Source organism: Scomber japonicus, chromosome 1 (genome assembly GCF_027409825.1).
Source record: "Scomber japonicus isolate fScoJap1 chromosome 1, fScoJap1.pri, whole genome shotgun sequence".
NCBI lineage: Eukaryota > Metazoa > Chordata > Actinopteri > Scombriformes > Scombridae > Scomber > Scomber japonicus.
The window spans coordinates 34,993,858-35,015,257 of record NC_070578.1 but is presented as its reverse complement, the minus strand read 5'-3'; the positions used below and the strand labels follow the sequence as shown (position 1 = coordinate 35,015,257).

The window sequence follows — 21,400 nt, the reverse complement described above, 5'->3', positions numbered from 1 at the left end:
TGAGTAATGCGGGTGTCCTAAAGTCACTAAATGACCATTATTTTTCTGACAAAGCACAGAGACAACGGGACAGTCAGCTGTTTTCATCAATCAAACTTTATTTATACAGCAGCTTTCATACAGGTTAATGTAGTTCAAAGTATTTCACAGTTGATTGACAAGCTGATAATGAGGCAAGGCAGCTTTATTTATATACACAAGATTTACATAAAAACAAAATATGATTAATAAAGTACAGAGAACTGGAAAGAGAGAAGGAAAACCAAAAGCTAGAGTATAAAATGATGATTTGCTTTAATAAAAAGAGCATATATGTATGAAAGTGATTTAAAAGAGCTCAACTATAAGAAAAGAAAAGACAGAACAAGTTATATATCATTTCATACAGAAGCTGCTGATTGATGTTTAATATATGAGCCTTTTAAATATGGAAAAGTGAACTCTGAAGCAGCAGAAAATGTTTAATTACTTTACTGAAATGTTCAGATTGTAAGAAGTTATCCAGCGGCTCGGATCTGGCACTAACAGTCAGAACTAAAGCAGCTTCTTTCTTCCTTTTCTTTAGCGTCAGTTCAAATAAAGCAACACCAAGTTTCTCATAATGTGTGAACGCTGAGTGAACTCCCGACTTCCTTATCTGTCTACTTTCTGTTTTTGTCCACACCCCCCCCCCCCCCCCCCCCCCCCCCCCGTCAACCCAACCCCACCCGCTTTTTTTTTTTTAAGTGGCGAAGCTGTGGAGAAAAAAGTCAGGCAGGTTGATGAGAAGCTGACAGGAGAAGGATTGTACTAAAGAGAGAGAGAAAGAGAGAGAAAGGAGGGTAAAGCTGTGTCAGAGGGGGCAGTGCCAGGGCAGGATGGCACTCAGAGTTCAACCAGCTCACAATTGTCCAAAAAACAGGGAAATGCTGTGTCAGCCCCCCTCCCCCCCCTCTCCCTACTACCCCTCCACCCCAGATGACTCCTCTCTTCTCTGTCTGAGGTCTTACTGTTTGTGTACGTCTGACTTTCTTCTTCTTCTTCTTCTCAGTGATGCCACTATGACTCATCACTTCCCAGCATGCCCCCATGTCTCCGTCTGCCATGAAAGGACAAACTTTACATCCTTTTTTCTGACTGAACTCACCCCCTCCTCGCTCTCTCGCACTTTCAGTTTTATTATTTAGTCTCTTTTAGACTTTATGTGACACTCATAGCCGTAATTTTGACTTCATTCTGTCTATCATTAGTATTATTTTGTTAAAAGAAAGCCTTTAACTGGCCTTCTATATCATATCTATTGCTGTATTTTATTTTATTTGATATATTCTATATATTCTATTTGTTAAGCTACTTGTACTACTATACTATTTTTACTGTTTTAAAATTATGTCTATTTTTATTTTCCATAATACATTCCATTAATATTCTTTTTTTTTGCCTTAGTAGTAGTATTTATTAGTATTTATTATTATTATGCATAATTCTTCTTATTATTTATTTATTACTCTAGTAGTAGAAGTAGAATTATTATTATTATTTTTGTTATTATTAATTTTTTATTTTTTATTCTTTAGTAGTATAATTATTATTGTATTATGATTATTATTTTATCATGTAGTATTATTATTCTTATTATTATGTATTTATTATTATGGCTGTTGCTCTGTACTTGCTGTCAGATGATTATTATTATTATTATTTATTATTATTATTATTAACATTATTATTTTTTTTATTAATAGTAATAGTAGAAGTAGTATTATTATTAACATTATTATTACTACGCCTGTGGCTGTCAGATTAGGGTGTCAGAGGTCAACAGGTTCAGGGTTAGTAAGTGACTCTCAGTTCCAGTGAAGTTTGTATTTAAACTCTGAGCCACAAACTACAAAGAAATGAGGAAGAAAAGGGAGGTAGTGGCCTCGCTGTGTGAGGAGGAGTGTTTCCCTTCCTCCTCCTCCTCCTCCTCCTCCGTCAGTGTCGTTGTAACCTCAGTTTAACCGCTGCGCCTCCTCCTCATCTCCTCTCCTCCTGTTTTTGGATGGAGTTAGCACTTTCCCACTCAGGCCTCAGGGTTGGAGCGACCATGCTGGAGAGGAGAGGGAAGGAAAGAGTCTGACATGCATGGGAAAGCCTGCTTCTTCACACTCACACTGTTACCTCTCTTTCTGTGTGTGTCCTGCTGGGTAGAAAACTGGTTCATTTGTGTAAGAGGCAGCCCAGTGTTTCTGTTTCTCCTCACAGCTGACCTTTAAACTAGGCTGGGCGTGACTGGTTGGACCCCTCTGAGCCGTGAGACATACTGCATGTCTGTATGGTGTGAAGGGAACTCTTCCAAGGCGAACTCCTTGACCTTTTAACTTGACTGGAAGAGGTCAATAAGTGTCTTCTTGACTTGTAGGTGTCGAGTTTAAATACCCAGACATTCTTCTTGTCAAACAAAAAAACTTTTTTGTAATTGTAATCAGAGAGGACAGATTTTACACAAACAATCATATCTCTTATCTCTTATCTCTTATTGCAGAAATAAGCAAGCAAAGTTTATTTACATATATATATATATATATATATATATATATATATATATATATATAAAGACCTTTCACATTAAAAATAAAATCAGCTACAACCATATAAAATCGAGATAAATAATAATAATGATAATAATAAAAAAAATAATTAATACTAATACAAAATTTAAAATAATAAAATAATAGTAGTACTACTATTATTAGTAGTACTACTACTACTAATAATAATAAATAGTTAATAATAATATTCATAACTTTATTTATATAACCACCTTCCATACATTTAATGCAGCTCAAAGTACAAAAGCAAACAAGTTTAGCATAAAATAAAACAGCATGAGTTAAAATAAAATAAAATAGAATATAATTAAAATAAACACATTGCAACGGATAAGAAGAGATCAAATTAAAATACATTTAAAGGTGGGACGCTAAATAAATAAAAAACAGGTGTAACATACAAGATAAAACACAGATTAAATAAAAGGCTTTGTGGTAAAGGTATATTTTGAGCTCTTATTTTTAAAGGGTCCCCGTTAGATGGACAGGGGGGAAGGATGTCCCACAGTTTTGGTGAGTAGACCATAAAGGCAGCTTCCCCCGCTTTGTTTGTGGAGGAGCTCAGAGCTTTCTGTGGCTCATATGGTGTTAAAAAGTTGAGTAATGTATACCAGTTAAAGCTTTGTAGACAATTAAAAGACCTTAAAAATAAAATAAGTCAAGTTAAAACATGGCCAGGGACCTATGCTGCAGGTCAATTCTCTCTCTCTCTCTCTCTCTCTCTCTCTCTTTCTCTCTCTCTCCCTCTCTCTCTCTCTCTCTCTCTCTCTCTCTCTCTCTCTCTCTCTCTCTCTCTCTCTCTCTCTCTCTCTCTGTCAGCCTCTATGCCATCTACTGTATAAAAAAGGCAAAAACATGAATAAATGTCTCAATAGATGATTTTTTTTAGGTGCTTTTTAAAAGAGTCCACAGTATCCAGGGACCTCCAGAGCTTATTAGGAGACTATTACAAAGTTTTGGGGGCTGCTGACTGTAAGGCACCATGATCTTCTCGAGTCTTAAAAAATGACCGAGGTCCACTTAGAAAACCCAAAGTGGAGGACCTAAGGTGTAAAAGCTCCTCCTGGCCATTTACGGCTCTATAACTGAACACCAAAATTTAGAAATGAAGTCTAAAATGAACAGGAGGTCAGTGCAGTGACGTGTGAAGTAAACCCGGCAGCAGCATTACAGTGGAGCCGCTGAGCGTTTCTTCTATAGATGGACACACACATGTATTCAACAGATAAAATCTTAGATGGCAAAAAAAAAAAGAATTATAACCCGACAAAGTGGACTCAGTCGCTCAGAGCCGAACAGTTGTTTCTTTGTGCTTCAAAGTCTTTAACTCCTCTAAGCACTACAGCAGTGACCTTTACTGAGATAGAAAGTATCACAACTATGAATAAGAGTTCATGAGAGGGTGATGAGACCCTCTGCTGGCTCTGAATGTGTGGCGTTGTGTGGAGGGAGGGAGTAAAAAGTCAATTCAGAGACAGAAGAAATTAAAACAAGAATTAAAAAGTCACTTTTATACAAGGTTAATGATTTAATTTGTGTATGAAATATAAAAAGTGTACACTAGATTTTCTTTTCCATGTGGTGTTAGAGGTAAAAGACAGCCAACATCAGCCTCTCTTATTGTAGGAAAGTAGCTGACAGCTGAGTAGTAGAGATTTATTTGGCCACACCGCTAGTTTTTCAAACAAATTGCAGCTGTGAGAAAATGAAATTACTAATTAAAAAATAAACCACAATCATTAATTATGTTGTGATTGATCAGCTGGCTCTACTGGGAGCGGCTGACAAAGTGTTTTATGTAGTTGAGAAATGAAAATGCAGCACATATCGGCTTCACATCAACCATTCATTTAACTCTTATTTATATACATATATATTTTACATACCGCACTATTTCTGTCATGCTTCATGTTTTAATACATCCAATGATTTCCACACATTATATGACATGTGTATTAAAACTTGAGTATGTTATGTAGCTGATTTATTGATCGAGTTCAGAAAAAAATGCTCAGTGATTTGAACGAGGTGTTAATGATTTTTCCATATTTAGCTTGATGTGACACTTCAGTTTCAGTCCTTTTTATGGTAACTTTTTATACTTGTTTGGTAAGTCCCTATAGAGCCTGACTGACACTGGATTTTTGGGGCCGATTGAAACCGATATCAGAGTGTAAAACAATTCCAATATCGATATTATGTCATCTGAAAATCTTATACAGAATATGTACAGAAAAAAGCACATTTTTTGAAGTAGTTATCAAACACTTGTGACAGAGATACTTTATTATACAGTAAATTGAATAATTATATGTATATTTATAATATAAATAATAAAAACGCATACAATAAAAATCATATGTACGTATATATTAAACTGTAATTAAGAAAAAGGATCAAAATATACATAAAATGCTGCTATTATGACTTATGCTGATACGGATACATATTTATATAAATATAAATATATCTGTGATAGGCCAATTATCGGCCAATAATATCAGCTGATCAATAAATCAGTCTGGCTCTAGTATATTTGACCAGAGGTGCTTTGGAAACCCCCTCGCCCCACACCTTCCTAATATCAGAGTTGTTAGTGAATCTTTAGTTCTTCAGTATAAACTGGGCCAAAAAAATGTTTTTAAAGTTTAAAACATTTTATAGTCAAAAGTAAACGGATGAAGTGCACTACAGCGTCTCTAAGTGTTCTCAGCCTGCGTGTGTCGATGTTACATCTTAATGTTTTCCAGTCATTTGGAAATAAATGAGTTTTAATCATGGAACAATTCCTGTTCTCCGATGGAGCGAGGCTTGCCTCATTCAGAGGAATGAAAGATTACGTCATCACTGGAGCACACTGGAGTAACTCCCTGCCCCCCCCCCTTTCCACTCCCTCCACCCTGTCCTCACTCCCACCCTCTATTTATTCTCTCCTCCCTCTTAAACTCATTTCTACCTCAGTCTCTACCTCCTCTCTGCTCGACACAGATCTCTACATCTCTCTTTTCTTACCAAAATAAAAGCGCCTCTTTAGTTGGTACATTAAAGGGGGCAGCTGGTTCATCTCGGTATAGATGTGACACACACATGATCTCAGAGGCAAAAATCCCCCTTCCAAATTTCAGAAAAAAGAAAGAAGAAAAAGTTTGCAAGCTTCAAAATGAGCGGGTGAGAAATTACAATTAGGAGGAGTCTTTTTCTGGTTGCTCCTGTTCACGGTTTCCAAGGAGACGGATCCAAGCAGTCAGATAAATCTATCCTTTGTCTTCTAAGAGTTCAAAAAGAATCAATTTTGATTCAGAAACCATCAAGCATGCAGTCTGGTACTCAATAAGTATGACATTTGAAAACTAGAAAACAATTTTACAGCGTTTAAAGGGGCACTCCGCACATTTTACACATGAAGTACAGTCACCTCTTGGCTCTGCGGCTCTGAAGTTAAAGTTAAAGTTGTCATCATGAGGAAGGAAGAGTCTAAATGAAAGACACCATTGAGTCGCATAATTGGAATTAACTCAACCTCTGCTGCATCAACTTTAAAGGTTATTTTTTAAACCCGTAAAGCGGCAACATGCGCCAGGAGACTCTTAAACACCCCGTTAGGAGCATGATTGGTTAAGGTGGTTGTTAAATTGGAAATGTGCCTTTAATTTGGTAGAATTGAAGCTTGTGGTAGTTCTGTATTACTAATTAGAAACTTAGTATGTGTGATATTAATGACCAGGGAAAGCAAGAATGTATCACTTCTCTTATTAAGACCATTTTTATACCTTTTTATATGGGGTAACGTGTCCTGGTGGAGATACAGTCGGGGTTAAAAAACATGCAAATGAGAAAACTTAGTAACTCATTTTCCCCTCCTGCCTGTTTAAGGGTTAAATCTTTGTTGTTGCCCCAAAACTTTACAGAGGACTAAACTGACTGGAGTTCCCCTGTACAGTCCCATCTCGTATATTGTAGCGTATGTTTAAAGCAATTACATAATTACATAAGTATAGTATAAGAATAAGGCTTCAAACTTGTGTGTGTGTGTGTGTTTTGTGTGCGTTCATATGTGTGTGTCTGTGTGTGTGTGTGTGTATCCTGTGAGTCCGAAATTATTTAATCTCTGAGCCTCTGGTCGTGTCTCGTGGGATGAACTGAATGTGAACCTTGTTTGGAAGGCTTCATGGGTCTCTGTGGTCTCCCATCTGCCCCCCATCAGTGCTGCAGCTGTCCACTCGATGGGGGCAGAAAGAGAGAGAGACAGAGAGAGAGAGAGAGAGAGAGCCGTACGTCACCACCACCACCACCAGCAGCGAGTCAACTGTGACATTGGGATATCTTTGGACAGAAAGAAGGGGAGGGGTGTATATTTTCTAGTTTCGCCTCATAAGTCGGATTTAGAGACGAGATCCTGAAGGGGTTAAGTGGTCAAATTCACACACATCTCCCCGAGCAGGAAGTAAAGCCCGGCTCTCTATTTGCGTGGCCGTCCGAAAAAGCCGTCGCCCTGACCCGCTGCTGGTATCTATAGCCGTGGTGTCCAAGATGATAGGAATGGGCTCCTAACGGCCCACTGACTCGGACAACAATAGAGCTCCATGACCTCCAGGTTATGTATATTTAGAGAAGGAGGGAAAATAGAAGGATGACAATGTTAGCGCGGCCTGATGTCATTTCGATGTCTTCTATTTTTAACAGCACATGTGTCCGCTGATCAGTCCGTCCGTCCGTCCATCTCAGAGATTACTTTATCCTCTGCTACCACCTTCGGATGTCGAGTAGCAGCAGCTTTTTCTGTCATGTTGGTTCTTTCATCATCACTGCGGTCGAGATACGTTCAATTGGCTGGTGATCAATATTATAATAATAACTTTATTTATAAAGCAGCTTTCAAACAATGCTACAAAGTGCTTTACAATACAAAACAGATCATGCCACTAAGAAATCCAGAGTAAAAAATATAGACAATAAACAAAAGTGAAACACACATTAAACCACATAATTGGTGATTTTTTTTTTTTTTTTTGCCTTTTTTCTGCTTTTTAACTACTTGATTTAAATAAGGCTTGTAATGTGACCCTGATGAATCAAATCAAGGTGAAACACGTTGGTCTAATAGTAAAGTAGTTAGAGCTTTTACTTTTTTACTCAAATAAGATCAAGAAACGCTCTCTCTCTCTCTCTCTCTCTCTCTCTCTCTCTCTCTCTCTCTCTCTCTCTCTCTCTCTCTCTCTCTCTCTCTCTCTCTCTCTCTCTCTCTCTCTCTCTCTCTCTGATAAAAGTATGTTTAAAGCTCATTGTGTTTAATTTCTTCCTCTCTTTCCTCCTCCAGGTGTGATAAGCCAATGGCAGAGCGAGCCGAAAGAACGCGTCATCTCGCTCGTCCTCACACATCTCCCGCTCCTCAAACCCGGCAACATAGAAGCCAAGGGTGAGTACATGCGCCTGCTGCCTCGCATCCTGGCCCACACCATCGAGCACGGCCACCACCTGGAAGAGTCCCGCCAGCTCCTGTCCTACGCCCTCATCCACCCCGCCACCTCCCTGGAGGACCGCGCCGCCCTAGCGCTCTGGCTCAACCACCTGGAGGAGAGGGCAGCCGCCAGGGGAGACTCCCTGGAGAGACCACCTCCCTCAGGTCCTCACCACCACCACCAGTCTACACCTCCATCCACCCTCACTTCGTCAGGATCCTCCTCTTCCTCCACCAACAACTCTTCGTCAGGAAACCTCTACTCTTTGCATCACCACCAGCGCTACGGCTCGGACGACCGCCTCAACGGGTGGCAGAGCTCCAGGGACTCGGGGCTGGGCGGAGGCTGGCATCAGCAGCAGCAGGGCTGTGAGAACGGGCACCTGCTGCTTTACCCGTCGTCCTCTGTGCCGGCAACCATCAATACGGTGGGAACCGGTGGAGGCGGTAACACTAGTAAGTTGACTCTCCTCTCTCTCTCTGTGCGTATCGTTGTTTTTTTTTACTCATTTCTAATCTTTTGACTGCTTTTAACAGCAGACTTTCTATACATGAAGTCAGCCCGCATAGCGGCCACACAGTGCAGCACCTCATCATTTCATAAATACAGTAATGTAATGTAATAGTACGTGTGACTGAAAATTACTGCTTTTCAAAAGGTGAGCTCCCATGGTTAGACATATACAGTATAATGTTATAATTCAGGACAATTGCTGTTATTTAACATGAAAAGTGATGTTCTCCAACACATCCAAAAAAATACAAGGTGACTTTTAGGCCAAATTATTGTAGGTTTAAGCAGTAATACTGTACTCACTCAACAGCCATTTAATCAGTAGCTGTGATTCTATACAAATTTTGTACAAGTGCATTTCTACAGAATCTGCAAAAGAACATCTGTTTCTATCTACCACTGTTTTACCAGCAGTTTCTTCTTATATAGATATCTTATGTAGGTCTTATGTATCCATTTATTTTAATTTAAATGTTTAAAAAAAAGACAAAAGAAAATCTCTTTCTATCTACCACTGTTTGACTAGCAGTAGGTCTTATTTATCAATTCATTTTAACATGAAAAATAAGAAGAAACAGTCTAATTAGTGGGATAAAATTTTAGTTTAATGTGTGACAAAGTGAGCAGATACAACACATAATGCCTTAAATTAGCGGAGTGATGCTTTGGCTCTTAGATCTGCCCACAGTTTAGATGACTTTGTTTATTTCACCGATTAGCATTGGATTAGTGTTTTATTACTTTATTTCTTCAGATATGAGACGGGCTGCATTTGAACCCAGACATACTTGTGTAGTTCTAAAAACCTAAAAAAACCAAACAAATAAAACCCTCCACCGTCTCAGAGCACCCTCCAGTAATTACAGCCACCTACTCTGGGAGGCCTGGCGTGATGATAGCCTCTCTGTCTGGGCCACCTGATCGCCCCACACTCCTGGTCCAGTTTCACACAGCGCTCTCACAGCTGTAATCCACAGAGACACACGACACAGACGAGACAGCTGCAGTCAACAAGCAGTGCACACTTGAAAGAGAATAGACGGTCAGTTTTATTTTGAAAATCATAGGATTGATTTTGATATCATATGACAGGAGACAATTGAAACTAAGCTCACAAAGGCATCTTTATGGTATTTTCTATATATCACAAAGATGTATCACAAGATTAAATGCAGGTGTCATTATATTTCCATTAAAGACGCTTAAATTAAAAAAAAACCTTCCAAACTTCACAAACACACACTTTAAACACACTCTGAACAACCCACACAGTAGCACACACACACACACACACACACACACACACACAGCGAGGGAGGGAGGGCAGGGCTGTTGAAATTGAACATAACTATGGTCAGAGCAGGATATTTCCAGACAAGAATGTAAGTACTCTCTCTCTATGTGTGTGTGTGTGTGTGTTTTTTTTTCTTCTTCTTCTTCTTCTTCTTTCTGGGAGATGAAAGAAACAGCTGAGGGGTTTATAAATAAAGGCACATTTAAAACCCCTCAGCTCGCCGCTCCAAGAAAGATCTCCTCTTGTATTTTTGACTCGCGAGCGGCTCTTTCGGTCTGCATTCACACACAAAAGAGCGGCAAAACTGATAAGAAAACTCCAGCACGGGATTCAGTGGACACGGAGAGCAGACGCTTTTCAAAATAAAATGAAAACGAGTAGAAGAAGTGTGGAATAATACACGTGGATATTCAGCAAAAGAAGCTGATTAAGTATATCCAAATCTTAAAAATGATGTATCCCAAAGCTTCTCACATTCTTTCCTTCATATTTCCCATTTTTTAAAGAATAATATCTGATTATAATTACAGCTCAGAGTCAAGCTTCAAGTCTCAAACTGCCCTCCTCCTCCTCTTCCTCCTCTCCCTCTCCCTTCACACTGTGCTTCTTCTGGTCATGATGATGATTACAGGAGTATAATTGTCCAACCACATCAACCTGTGTGCTACTGATAGAAACATCCTGTTGACCTCCTCCACACCTCTCCACCCCCCACCCCCCCCCCCCCCCCCCCATCCCCACCACCAGCAGCCATACTCTCAGCTCTTGCCCCTAACCACAGAAGAACATACCACCCATCCTTTCCCTTGTAAGGCATCCTTTGTGGGAGACTGTATTTAGGGAAAATGGCTAATATTTAGGGACTGGAACTTGTAATGTTAGCTGGGCACCTATTTTAAAAACGGGGCCCATGAAGTCCTATACATAGCGCCAACAGTAAGAGGACCGCATATAGGAAGAAGAGGAGGAGGAGGAGAAGGAGGAGGAGAGAGACTTACCCCCCCGTCAGAGCGGCGACACAAAAAGCTCTTTGGCTCTCCACCTTTTTATTTTGTTAACCTCCTTTGGTCGTCTCATGGGGTGAAAATGTGATGATACAGCAGCTTTCATTTCATTTTAAATACTGAGATGCAACCTTATTAACCGAGAAGTAACACTCAGTTTAATTTGACCCATATATATATATATATTTAAGTCTCCATCAATAATCAATCCCAAGGAGTTAAGCATTAGGTAAGAGATAAAGATGAAGGAAAAGAAGAAATATTTTAGATTGATTTTCTTACAATTGCACAAAAGGACAAATACAACAACGGGAGAGTTTTGTTTACTCCCTCGAGCTGCCTCCAGTTAACTTAAGTTCACTTCTGAGCTTCTTTTACAATTATAGCTGCGGACATCTTGTGTTACTTGTCGCAGATAAAATAAAATGCGCCGGAAACCAGATACAAAGATACAAAGCAAGAAAAAAAAAAAAAAAAACGAGTCTTTGCGCTGCCCTCCAAAACAAAAAGACATGTTTGACAGGCGTGGTCGAGTTCCTCTAAATCATAAGCGAACGTAGAATAAAAAAAAGAAAATAAAAATGTTCTGTTGCAACTAACAAATTAAATCTTTTCCATCATGTCAATCTTATAAAAACTTACATCCAGCACCACCCTCTGTGCATTTCCTGCCATGCTTGACACATCCATGAATTAATTAATTAACCTGTCAATTAATGGGGATACCTGCATGTAGCTGATAACATTAATATTTCATTATTATTTGGCTGTAAAACAGACTTTAACACACTGATCAGGCTATATCAAAGGACAACATGGTGATTGTTCCTCCCATTTTTAAAGGTTTTATTCAGGAATAATCACTCTGTTTTCCTGATGCACCTGTAGCCTTTAAGAAGAATCTAAAAAAACATGTTTAATCTGGTCATATATATGTGCTACGGTTCATTAAAGGCATTTTATGTGAAGCAAATCCAATAACAAATCATTTTCATCATCAATTCATCTATGTGCCGGTTAGTAAAAATGTCAGAATAATGAATAATGTCCATTTCAATTTCCCAGAGATGAAGTTGGCATATTAAAATGTCCAAAAAACTACTCAATCATCAAAACAGCAGCTCTAAGTTGAACATAGTGTCAATAAACAGTCAAATGAGTGCAGGAGAAGTGTCGGCCGTGCCTCCTCAGGATCTTTACACCTAACATGTCTTACAGTCCTGACGAGCGGAGGCGGCAGTCAGCAGCACAGTCCCCTGAAGCGCTCCGTGTCTCTCACCCCTCCGATGAGCGGCCCCAGCAACCAGCCTCTGGGCCACGTCTGGCTCTCTCAGGAGGACCTACCGACCGCCAGAGGCCCCGCCCTGGACCACGCGCCCCTGTCTCCCCAGAGCAGCATCGCCTCCTCAGGTAGCGGAGGCAGCGAGCACCTGGAAGAGGCCGGTTTAGGAGGAGGCTCAAGTCTGCATCGTAGCTCCTTCCACGAGGAGGGCAGCGGCATGAGAGGTGAGTCGGAAAGATCTGTGGACTCAGTGTTTCCACAAAGAGGCATCATACCATCATTCATGTTGAGAAAAGTCATTTTCAAAGTCTTTTTTTTCTCCACTATATTTTAATACCATGAAATACAGCCAGTTGTAGACATATAATATATAACACAACATAAAATAGCTTCATTTACACACTCAAAAAAAAAAACCTGAAGAACAAAAACAATGCTCCTCCTGTTTTAACAAATAATAACCTAAACAAAATGTATTATATTAGTTGCAACAGATGCAAAATATAATTTAGAAGAAAAATAAAATTCAAAACAAGCTCGGAAACGGCGTTTGTCACCAAAAAAAAGTCATTACCTTGATCATCAGTTAGGTCTTATTATACCATAGTTAATGAATGACCTCCATATGTTCTCATATAAATGCTGTTTAAACCTATAATGGGTAAGTTATCCTTTCTAATGGAAGGCTCGATAACATCTGTCTCGTCCACTGAGTAGTACTCGCTCTGTGAATCTTTTTCCATAACAGTGTAATGCAGTTTTTGGCATAAAGCAAGCTGAGGTTTATAAAACGCTCGTTAATTTTTTACTATAATTACGTTTCTCTGGATATAAACCCAACAGAAAAAAAGTTTAAGGTCCATTAAGGTTTGTTTTGAAATGATCTTCTCGGTTATATCTGTAACAATGTCCGTCTAGTTTCCGTTGGTCTTGTACATATGTCTGGTGTGTTTACGTTTCCTTTAGTTCCACCCGTGTGTCACATGTCCGCATTAACCATTTATACTGTGTTGGAAATCTTCAAATTACAGGTTTTCCTTCCAGGCATTCAGTTTATACTGTGAGTGAGTTTAAGTAAGATGTTGTCAGCAAATTGTAAAACTGTCAAATTATCCTTTTTTTTTTTCTCATCAGTTTTTCCAAAGGTGAGTGTAGAAGTTTTGATAAGTACATTATTCTAAGGGTTAGGGTGAGTAAGGAGCTGGAAGTACTTAAAGAAATGGATGAAATTTGATCTCAGCTCATCAGAAGACATCATAATATCTGAGTCTGGATCATTTTAAGTCCTTTTATTAAATGTTGCATCTGCTCTTCCTGGTTAAAACATGATTGACAACATATTCGATTAAATTGAATGTGGTTCTTTTTAAACGCTTTCTATTTTTGTTTCTTTCCTGGGGATGCTTCATTTTATATTCCAATTATAATCTCTCCTCAATTTTTGAGCCTGTGTAATGAATAGTATCTCCTCTGAGGAAAGCTTTAAATGTTTCCCTCTTTGTACACAGCTGCTGTTTGTGTAGTGTTGATTTCACACAATTCATTTTTTATATATATATATTTTTCATCTCATAATCATTTGTGCTGAAAACGCCTTCTAAATGTGTCTTTTGTCAGTTTTCTTTTCTTTTTTTTTCTCCATGCATACTTAAACAACATAGGAGACCTCAATACTGTCACAGAAGCATTTTTGGATCATAATTCAGAGGAAATTAAAAAAATAAGTCAAGAATATGTCTGTAATGTGTTGTGAAACAGATCTATAAAAAAATATCATCTATGTTGGAGGCAAACATTTTAATATTCTGATGATAGAAAAAACTATTAAATATCTTCCCATTCTTCATATTTCACTCTAAATGTTTCATGAATAAAGAGCCATAACTGGTCTGGCCCAGGATGAGAGATCCTCCTGGTCTTTTTTTTAATGTCTTCATGGAAAAGATGAGTTTATGGTAGGAATTATACAGCTTCGGAGTCTGTATCTTTTATTTTATTCATGACTCGTTTAATTCTGCTAAGCTGTTGCAGACCTCGGCAGTTCAGAGAAACAAATTAGGATTTACTCTTTGAGACATTCCCAGCAAAGAATATTAGATTACCTTTCAGTATGGAAATAAACTTACAGAGAAGCGTGACCGACCTGGAAGTTAGAGCCTACATTCAACACACTGAACATGAACAACTTCCCTTTTCCCCTTCTTACACTCTTGTCTCCTGTTATCACACTTAGCGAGGATTATTCAGTCTACTCTTTACTTTCCATTAACCAAACATCTAACACACTGCCATCCATACTGTGAAGTTAACACTCATATGTAACATGTTTAATAAGTTTAGTCTCAGTCTGTACCTTGTAGCAGTAATTATTTGTCCCACATGTTAAGTACAATATATGCATAAACTGTATGTATAAGAGCTCTGTGTGTAGTATTTTTACTGTGCATGTTTTTTGCATGTCTGCCTTGTGCGTGATATATTTTGGTCCACATGTAAATTTCAGCTCAGTATGTATAGTGTGTTTTTGCATGTGTATGTCTGCCTGTGATATGTGTGTGTGCATGTATTTTTATGAATAGATGTGCATGTGTGTAAAGGACTGAAATTGCTTCCAAGCTACTAATATATGCAAATTTAAAACACTGCTTTAATGGATTTTGTAATAGTCTTCAGATCACATTGCCATGTTTAAATGTTCTACAGTTTTAGTATTTAGCTCCCGGCGATGTTTTTCTGAATCTTTTCAATAATCTCCTGCACATCGTCTGGAGTTTTGAAAGTCTGGGTTTGTAGGTTTGTAGGTTTGTTCTTTATGTATTACAGTCTTGTGGGTTGACATGTTGGATTCCTAGGTTGTGTAATTCCTGGTGATTTGGGTTGAGTTGTTTCCTCTGTTGGTGTATTCCTGCACCTGATGATTACCTATCGCACAAGATGGTTTGTTACACACAACCATCTGAGAAGTTGTCTTTAGAAACAGTTTGGAAAAGGTTGCTTTCAAAAGATACTTGGCAGGTGATTGGATGAACCATCTGTCACCATCTAACCTTGCAAGGCAGTTGGATTTGCTAGATCACGTGATCATTTCAGTGTTTCAGAAACAAGAGCATAACTTGAAGCTTGACAATATGAACTCTTTTGTCATCTCGCACCTTCACACCTCCGTGTTCCCCTTCTCCACTGACTGCCTCCTCCTCCACCATGCCTCTGTTAGCTGTCTGTGTTTCACCATGAACGTGATAGTCAAATAGCTTCAGCTCTTCTTTTCTTCTTCTTTTCTAAATTTGCCAACATTTGGCATTAAAATATCCACACTAACACTGTGTTATGAACTTTTGTCTCAAATGATGGTATTTTCAGTAGTGTTTGTAATGTAAAGCAGTGTGAGACACATCTTCTTACATGGCCGCCATAATCGGAGGTCACAAGAATAATATGACTAGTTTGTTCTGGTGTGTGATCCTAAATACCTAAGAACATTACATTTTTGCCAAACAGCAGACGCAGTGCAGTCTGCTATAAGTGAATGTTACTGAAGGACTGACACATATATATATATATATCAAATGTGGATATGCAACAGTCACAAAGTGATCCAATGGGGCACCCTTTAAAAACAAACCAGTGTTTCCACATTAGCATCGATGTCACTGGATGATCATTTTTGAACCATCTTTAATGAAATGATTTGGATTTCTAAGAGCCAAGTAACACATTCAGAGACTTTCTAATCAGACATTAACTACATTTCTTGAAGAAAGTCATCAGTACTGACAAGCAGCATCCTCTGTGTTTCAGGAAGCAATAAGAAGCAAAGGAAAGTTGTCTTAATTTTAACTACCATTTACTACAAAACTACCCTCACAAAATAGAGGTTACAAGGTTTCTACTCCATGGCCTTAATGCCAAATAAATCCCATTATGTATAATTATGTTTTTAAAATGCAAGATGTTTTGACAGTAAATATATTCCCTACACTTGAGGACATACAGAAATAGGATTTAGTGTGAATGACAATTTAACTAACCCTCCCTGAGTATACACTCCCCAATCAGGCCTAAGCTGTAACAAGGACAGAGACATGACCAGTGCAGTGAAGAAACCAACGACTGTCTGCTGTGTGAGCTCAAGGCTGTGGCAAGTTGTCGATCCTGTCAGAGCAGTTTGTCAGGAGAGGCCGAGGCTAGAACTGCTGACCCTGGTGACCTTACTCTGAGGCTATCGCTATCTGCACTGTAGTATAACCGTGTTTTTTTTTTCATGTTGCCGTCCTGCTAAACAGGAAAGTAAGGCTAACATTCCCCTTAAAAAGCCCTGAGAGAACATCTATCATCTGTTTATTTCATTTTTACAAGAGAATTAAAACACTGGATTTCTGGAACTAACTGGAACTATATCATGGTAGAATAAAATGCTTGATTTTTATAATGTAAGAAAACATTGACCTCTTAAGACTTAATACACATACAGTGTACAATACCTGTCATAAGCTTGGACACACCTTTTAATACAAGTGAATGGGAAGGTGTGTCCAAACTTTAGAATGGTACTGTGTGTGTGTGTGTGTGTGTGTAAGAGTTCATTCATGCCTATATCCAGCAGCTGTGTAACTGCTACCAACCAAACACTGTCCTGAAAGCAGAAGTCTTGTATACTTACTGAAAGTCGAGGTCTGCTTGTTTAATAACACTCCACATCTTATGGTAGACGGGTAATACATTAAGTCCATGTTTCATCTCAGAGCTTCTGCAAAGAGCCTTAAAATGAATCGTCCAAATAAATGAGCGGATGAGTAAAGCACGGCAGATTTTAAAAGAGAGGAAAGATACCATTAACACACAGAATATATCCCTAATATTTATTTATTTGTTAATCTTATGAATCACACTAAAAAGATTTGTTGCTACTGCAGTTAAAAACATGTAGGCAAAGAAACAAGCACCAGGCTTTACTCTGCAAACTGCAAATTAGCACAAAGAGTGCATGTCTCAACAGCTCACCAACACTGTCAGCAGCTGAGCATTAGTAAGCACTTTAGCATTTCCAGTAAGTAGTGTCTAACTAAACATGAGATCAGTGGAAATCAGATTAGTTGATCCTCCCTGCCAACAGCGTGTCTCTGATTGCTGATAGTTTAGTTGCATGTCTATATGAATTCCTGCTAAAAATGTTTTTTATCACATAAGTTTTATTTTTCCAACTCTACATTATATTATACATTATATTAAATTGAGCCACTAGTATGTATTTTAGCTTTTGCTGATGGACCAAATAGTAAACTGTAGAGTTAACTATGAAGTGTCGATCTGGGATGATGCTAATAATGAAGTCAAAAATGTATTGACCTATTTTGCCTTTTACTGTATGATATGTTTCTCTTGATGTATTTCTTGTCTTTGTCCGCAGCAGTGATATGTAAGATTTTTAAGTTGACGAATTGATAAAGTTTTCGGTATTCGTCTTATACCTGAAGTGTGTTTGTGTTGTGTGTGTTGTGTGTCTCACAGATGTTCCTGCGTGGCTGAAGAGTCTCCGTCTCCACAAGTACGCTGCGCTCTTCTCCACCTTGACCTACGATGAGATGATGTCACTGACTGAAGAGCAGCTCGAAGCACAGGTTTGCACACGCACACACACACACACACACACACAGATTAGAAGACAGTGTGTACGCATATGTGGCACAAAGCAACTTTTTCTATCACCAAACCAAAGATCAGCTTTATCTTTTTCTAGGCTTTAATTTATTTTATAAGAAAGAAATGGAATCTAAACATGTGGGTGATATAGATGAAATCAGGAAAAGACAACACTTATATTGTGCCATATCATGATATTACAATATCCAAATTCTAAGACTATATCTAGTATCACAATATCGATATACTGCCCAGCCCTAACCCATATCCTTGTTAACACTGTCAAACAACAGTATAATCATTACAATTTAATTAGATGCTGTTAGTATGTATTTTCTCTTAACATACCCCACTCAGCAGGGCACCATAAAGTCTGAAGAAACATGTCAAAGAATGATTGATATAGTCCAGAATAACTTAAGGTGCCTCACAAAGGATATCACATTCTGCTCAAACTGTCTACTGAAGATATTTGACCCACTCTGTGACTGTATAAGACCCCTGTGTCCTGGAGTGGATCTTTGTCAGTGTCTCAGGCATGCGGACATGAACCTAGCTCGTATTAAAACATGTATTAAGACAGAACATCTGATTTGATTCATCTTTGCCGTCTATCTACACAGTTTCCGAATAACAGATGCAAGTCACAAAATTCATATAAGATTTGTTTGTCAGTGATTTGATTTGTTAGGAAAAAATAATAAAATTCTGCCATTAAAAGACTGCGGACTAAGCAGCATTAAAAATATACCTCTCTTGTGTCGGCCATCACATCAAGACCCTGGCACTCTTGGTCAGAGACAATTTTATGCATAGAATAAAACTTACATTTCAGTCCAGTAAACTATAAGGAGGAATATGTAACAGTCTCTTCCCCAAAATTTTAATTTCTATCACTAAGTTCTTCTGAGAGATATTTTAAAGTTTCATTATGACACTGGGGTTGCTTTCAGGAGAGGCAGCAGGTCCTCATGAAATTTGGAAAGGGTTACTTAGAGCTAGGTTGCCTTAGCAACACAAACAGGGTATTGATAGATATGTCTTTCAAAGCAAGAAAAAATATGAAAACATCAGATTAAACAGCACATAAGTAGATAAATTAACCACCAAGCATAACACTAACATTAAGTTATGTTTGTATTAGTCAGGCTGTGATCAGAGACAGATGTGAAGATCAGCTGTAATAAGAGCTCGAGCTTTTAAAACCTGAAACATTCGGGTGTAACAATATAATCCTTCTTATCTAAAACAGATTCTTTCAGCTAAGATTCAGTCTATCGTTAAATGAGAAACCCTCCATCCAAAAATTCAGTTGAGATTTAACATGTGGTGATACTTACAAAAAAAGAATAACAACTTAAGATGCAAGAAGTTTGTGCTTTCTTATCAAACACACTCACACACACACACACACACACACACACACACACACACACACACACACACACACACACACACACACACACCTTATATCAATGGACTTATTAAGATGTTGACATTTGTGTGCAAGGCAAAACTTTGGCATCAGTGGTGTCAAACAGTTCAAGATGTCATTCTGTGCTCTTATTAAATGAGAAGAGGCTTCATAATTTAATGTTATTCTGTTTAAACCACTACATTTGACTTGAATTGAATTATACTCAATGAAATGCAAATACGTAACTAGCATTAAAAGTTGATCATGTTAGAATAAATAAGTGTTTGCCTGCATCTTAAGACACTGATGAGTCTATTCTGAAACACAGAGGATGCAGCTAAAATTAACACAGCTCAACCAGGAAGCCGTATACTTCCTCCAGGTGTCTCTAAGTCTTTTTTACTCTCTGATGCTGATATGACGCACAGCTACACTAAAATATGTTGAACTGCAACAGAGAATCTTCTCATATCTGGATTGTCACTATCAGTTTTTTAGGGGACATTTGAGAAGTTTTATTAGCCCCCAACTAAAACTTTATTAGCTGGAATCGATTTGAGCCTTTCTGTCTTTTTCCACTACAGCTGAACACATTACATATTCCATTCCCAGCTTCACTGCCTGCACCTCCTGCTGTGTTTCATCCCCCTCACCCACCCTCCCAAAAAACATCTGCCTCAAGAGAATGCAATTAGACATCCCACTAATCCATTTGAACCTAATTCTGTGATTATAAACTTCTCTACACATCTTTTATCTGAAGAAATAGGTATCTCTCTTTCTGTCTCGTATGAATGTTTGACATAGAGCTCTTTTTTTTTTTCTTCTCTCTCTAACAGAAAGTCACCAAAGGAGCAAGACACAAGATCGTCATCAGCATTCAGAAGCTCAAAGAGAGGCAGAACCTCCTACGCAGCTTGGAAAAGGTCAGTGACAATAAAATAAAAACCATTCTTTTATCCCTCTGTTAGAAAGCTTGTTGATTTTTGTCACTGATGATTGAGCTTTGTAGCCTTAGTGGACACCAGAGGATACCGCCTCTCTTTCTTGTATGTGTGTGTCTAAGATAGAGAGAGAGAGAGGGTGTGAGAGGGGGGTGGCCATTCTCAGTCGGTGTTACGTATCTGAGACAGCAGCTAAGGGAACACCTAATCCACGAAGGAGAGTTTTGGGCTCCTAATTTAAACACATCCTCCACCACCACCACCACCCCCCCGCCAACCCAACCCCTCTATTCAGCCCTCGACGCAAGACAATGGCGCTCAAGGGCAAACCACAGGAGGGACATCTTGGGCCTGCTAAATTCAGGCTTAACCTTTTCACCGACGCCTCTTTTTTAAAAGTTGTTACCGCTGCATTTGTAGGGCTGCGGAAACAAGACACCTGTCGCTTGGTATTTTTGGGGTTTACGCAGCACTCATGTACAAGCGCTGCTGGGTAAAAGGGTGGGGAGGGAGGTTGATATGATGCACGTGGACGCAAATAGTGAAGTAAAACTGTATGTATGTGTGTACCTTTTAAAAACAAACCCTCCTCCATTAATCAGTCTCAATATTTGGGACGTAGGTCAGAAGTGGCGCATCTTTCTTGAGTGATTATGTTTAAATTTTTGTGACAGAGAGATGGTTCATTATACACATAACTTATTTTTATTCTTGGCATCCTTCTTCATTCCGTCTGCTTCTTCCTTTTTTACCTTTCAACACCTTCCCTCCCTCCATCTGCTTCCCCTACTATGCTTTTACTGCCACCAGGACGTGTTGGAGGGCAGTAATCTGCGTGCCCCGCTACAGGAACTCCACCAGATGATCATGACACCCATCAAGGCTTTCAGCGGTGGTGAGGAGGCCTCCCTGCAGCGCCCCCTTCTGACCCCAGAGGGCAAAAGCGCCGCACCTGGCTCCCACCTGGCAGGAGGCGGAGGGGAAGCTGAGTCAGGCACCAGCTTGATTGCAGAGGGGGATCTACCTGGCCAGTTCACTCGTGTCATGGGCAAAGGTGAGCTGCATGTCTTTTGAGATGCTGTTAGAGTGTGTTAGAGGAGAGGTGTTTTAATATTCTTCTTTTCCATCTTCACCCCGTCCTCAGTTTGCACCCAGCTGCTGGTGTCGAGGTCAGACGAGGACAACATCAGCTCCTACCTACAACTCATCGACAAGTGCCTTATCCATGAGGTACACGTCCCCCCTTTTGGAATACACACAGCACCAACACACAA

At 39.0% G+C, this 21,400-nt stretch overlaps 1 protein-coding gene across 1 annotated transcript in view; it reads left to right on the top strand.

Annotated features, from left to right (window-relative positions):
* Positions 1-21,400, top strand: part of samd4a (sterile alpha motif domain containing 4A) — a 66,288-nt gene that overhangs the window by 31,056 nt on the left and 13,832 nt on the right. The window contains exons 2-7 of the mRNA XM_053315557.1: positions 7,891-8,487; positions 12,062-12,349; positions 17,634-17,743; positions 20,022-20,108; positions 20,937-21,180; positions 21,271-21,356. Coding sequence (XP_053171532.1) covers positions 7,891-8,487; positions 12,062-12,349; positions 17,634-17,743; positions 20,022-20,108; positions 20,937-21,180; positions 21,271-21,356 — 1,412 coding nt within the window. The remainder of the gene's footprint in view (positions 1-7,890; positions 8,488-12,061; positions 12,350-17,633; positions 17,744-20,021; positions 20,109-20,936; positions 21,181-21,270; positions 21,357-21,400) is intronic.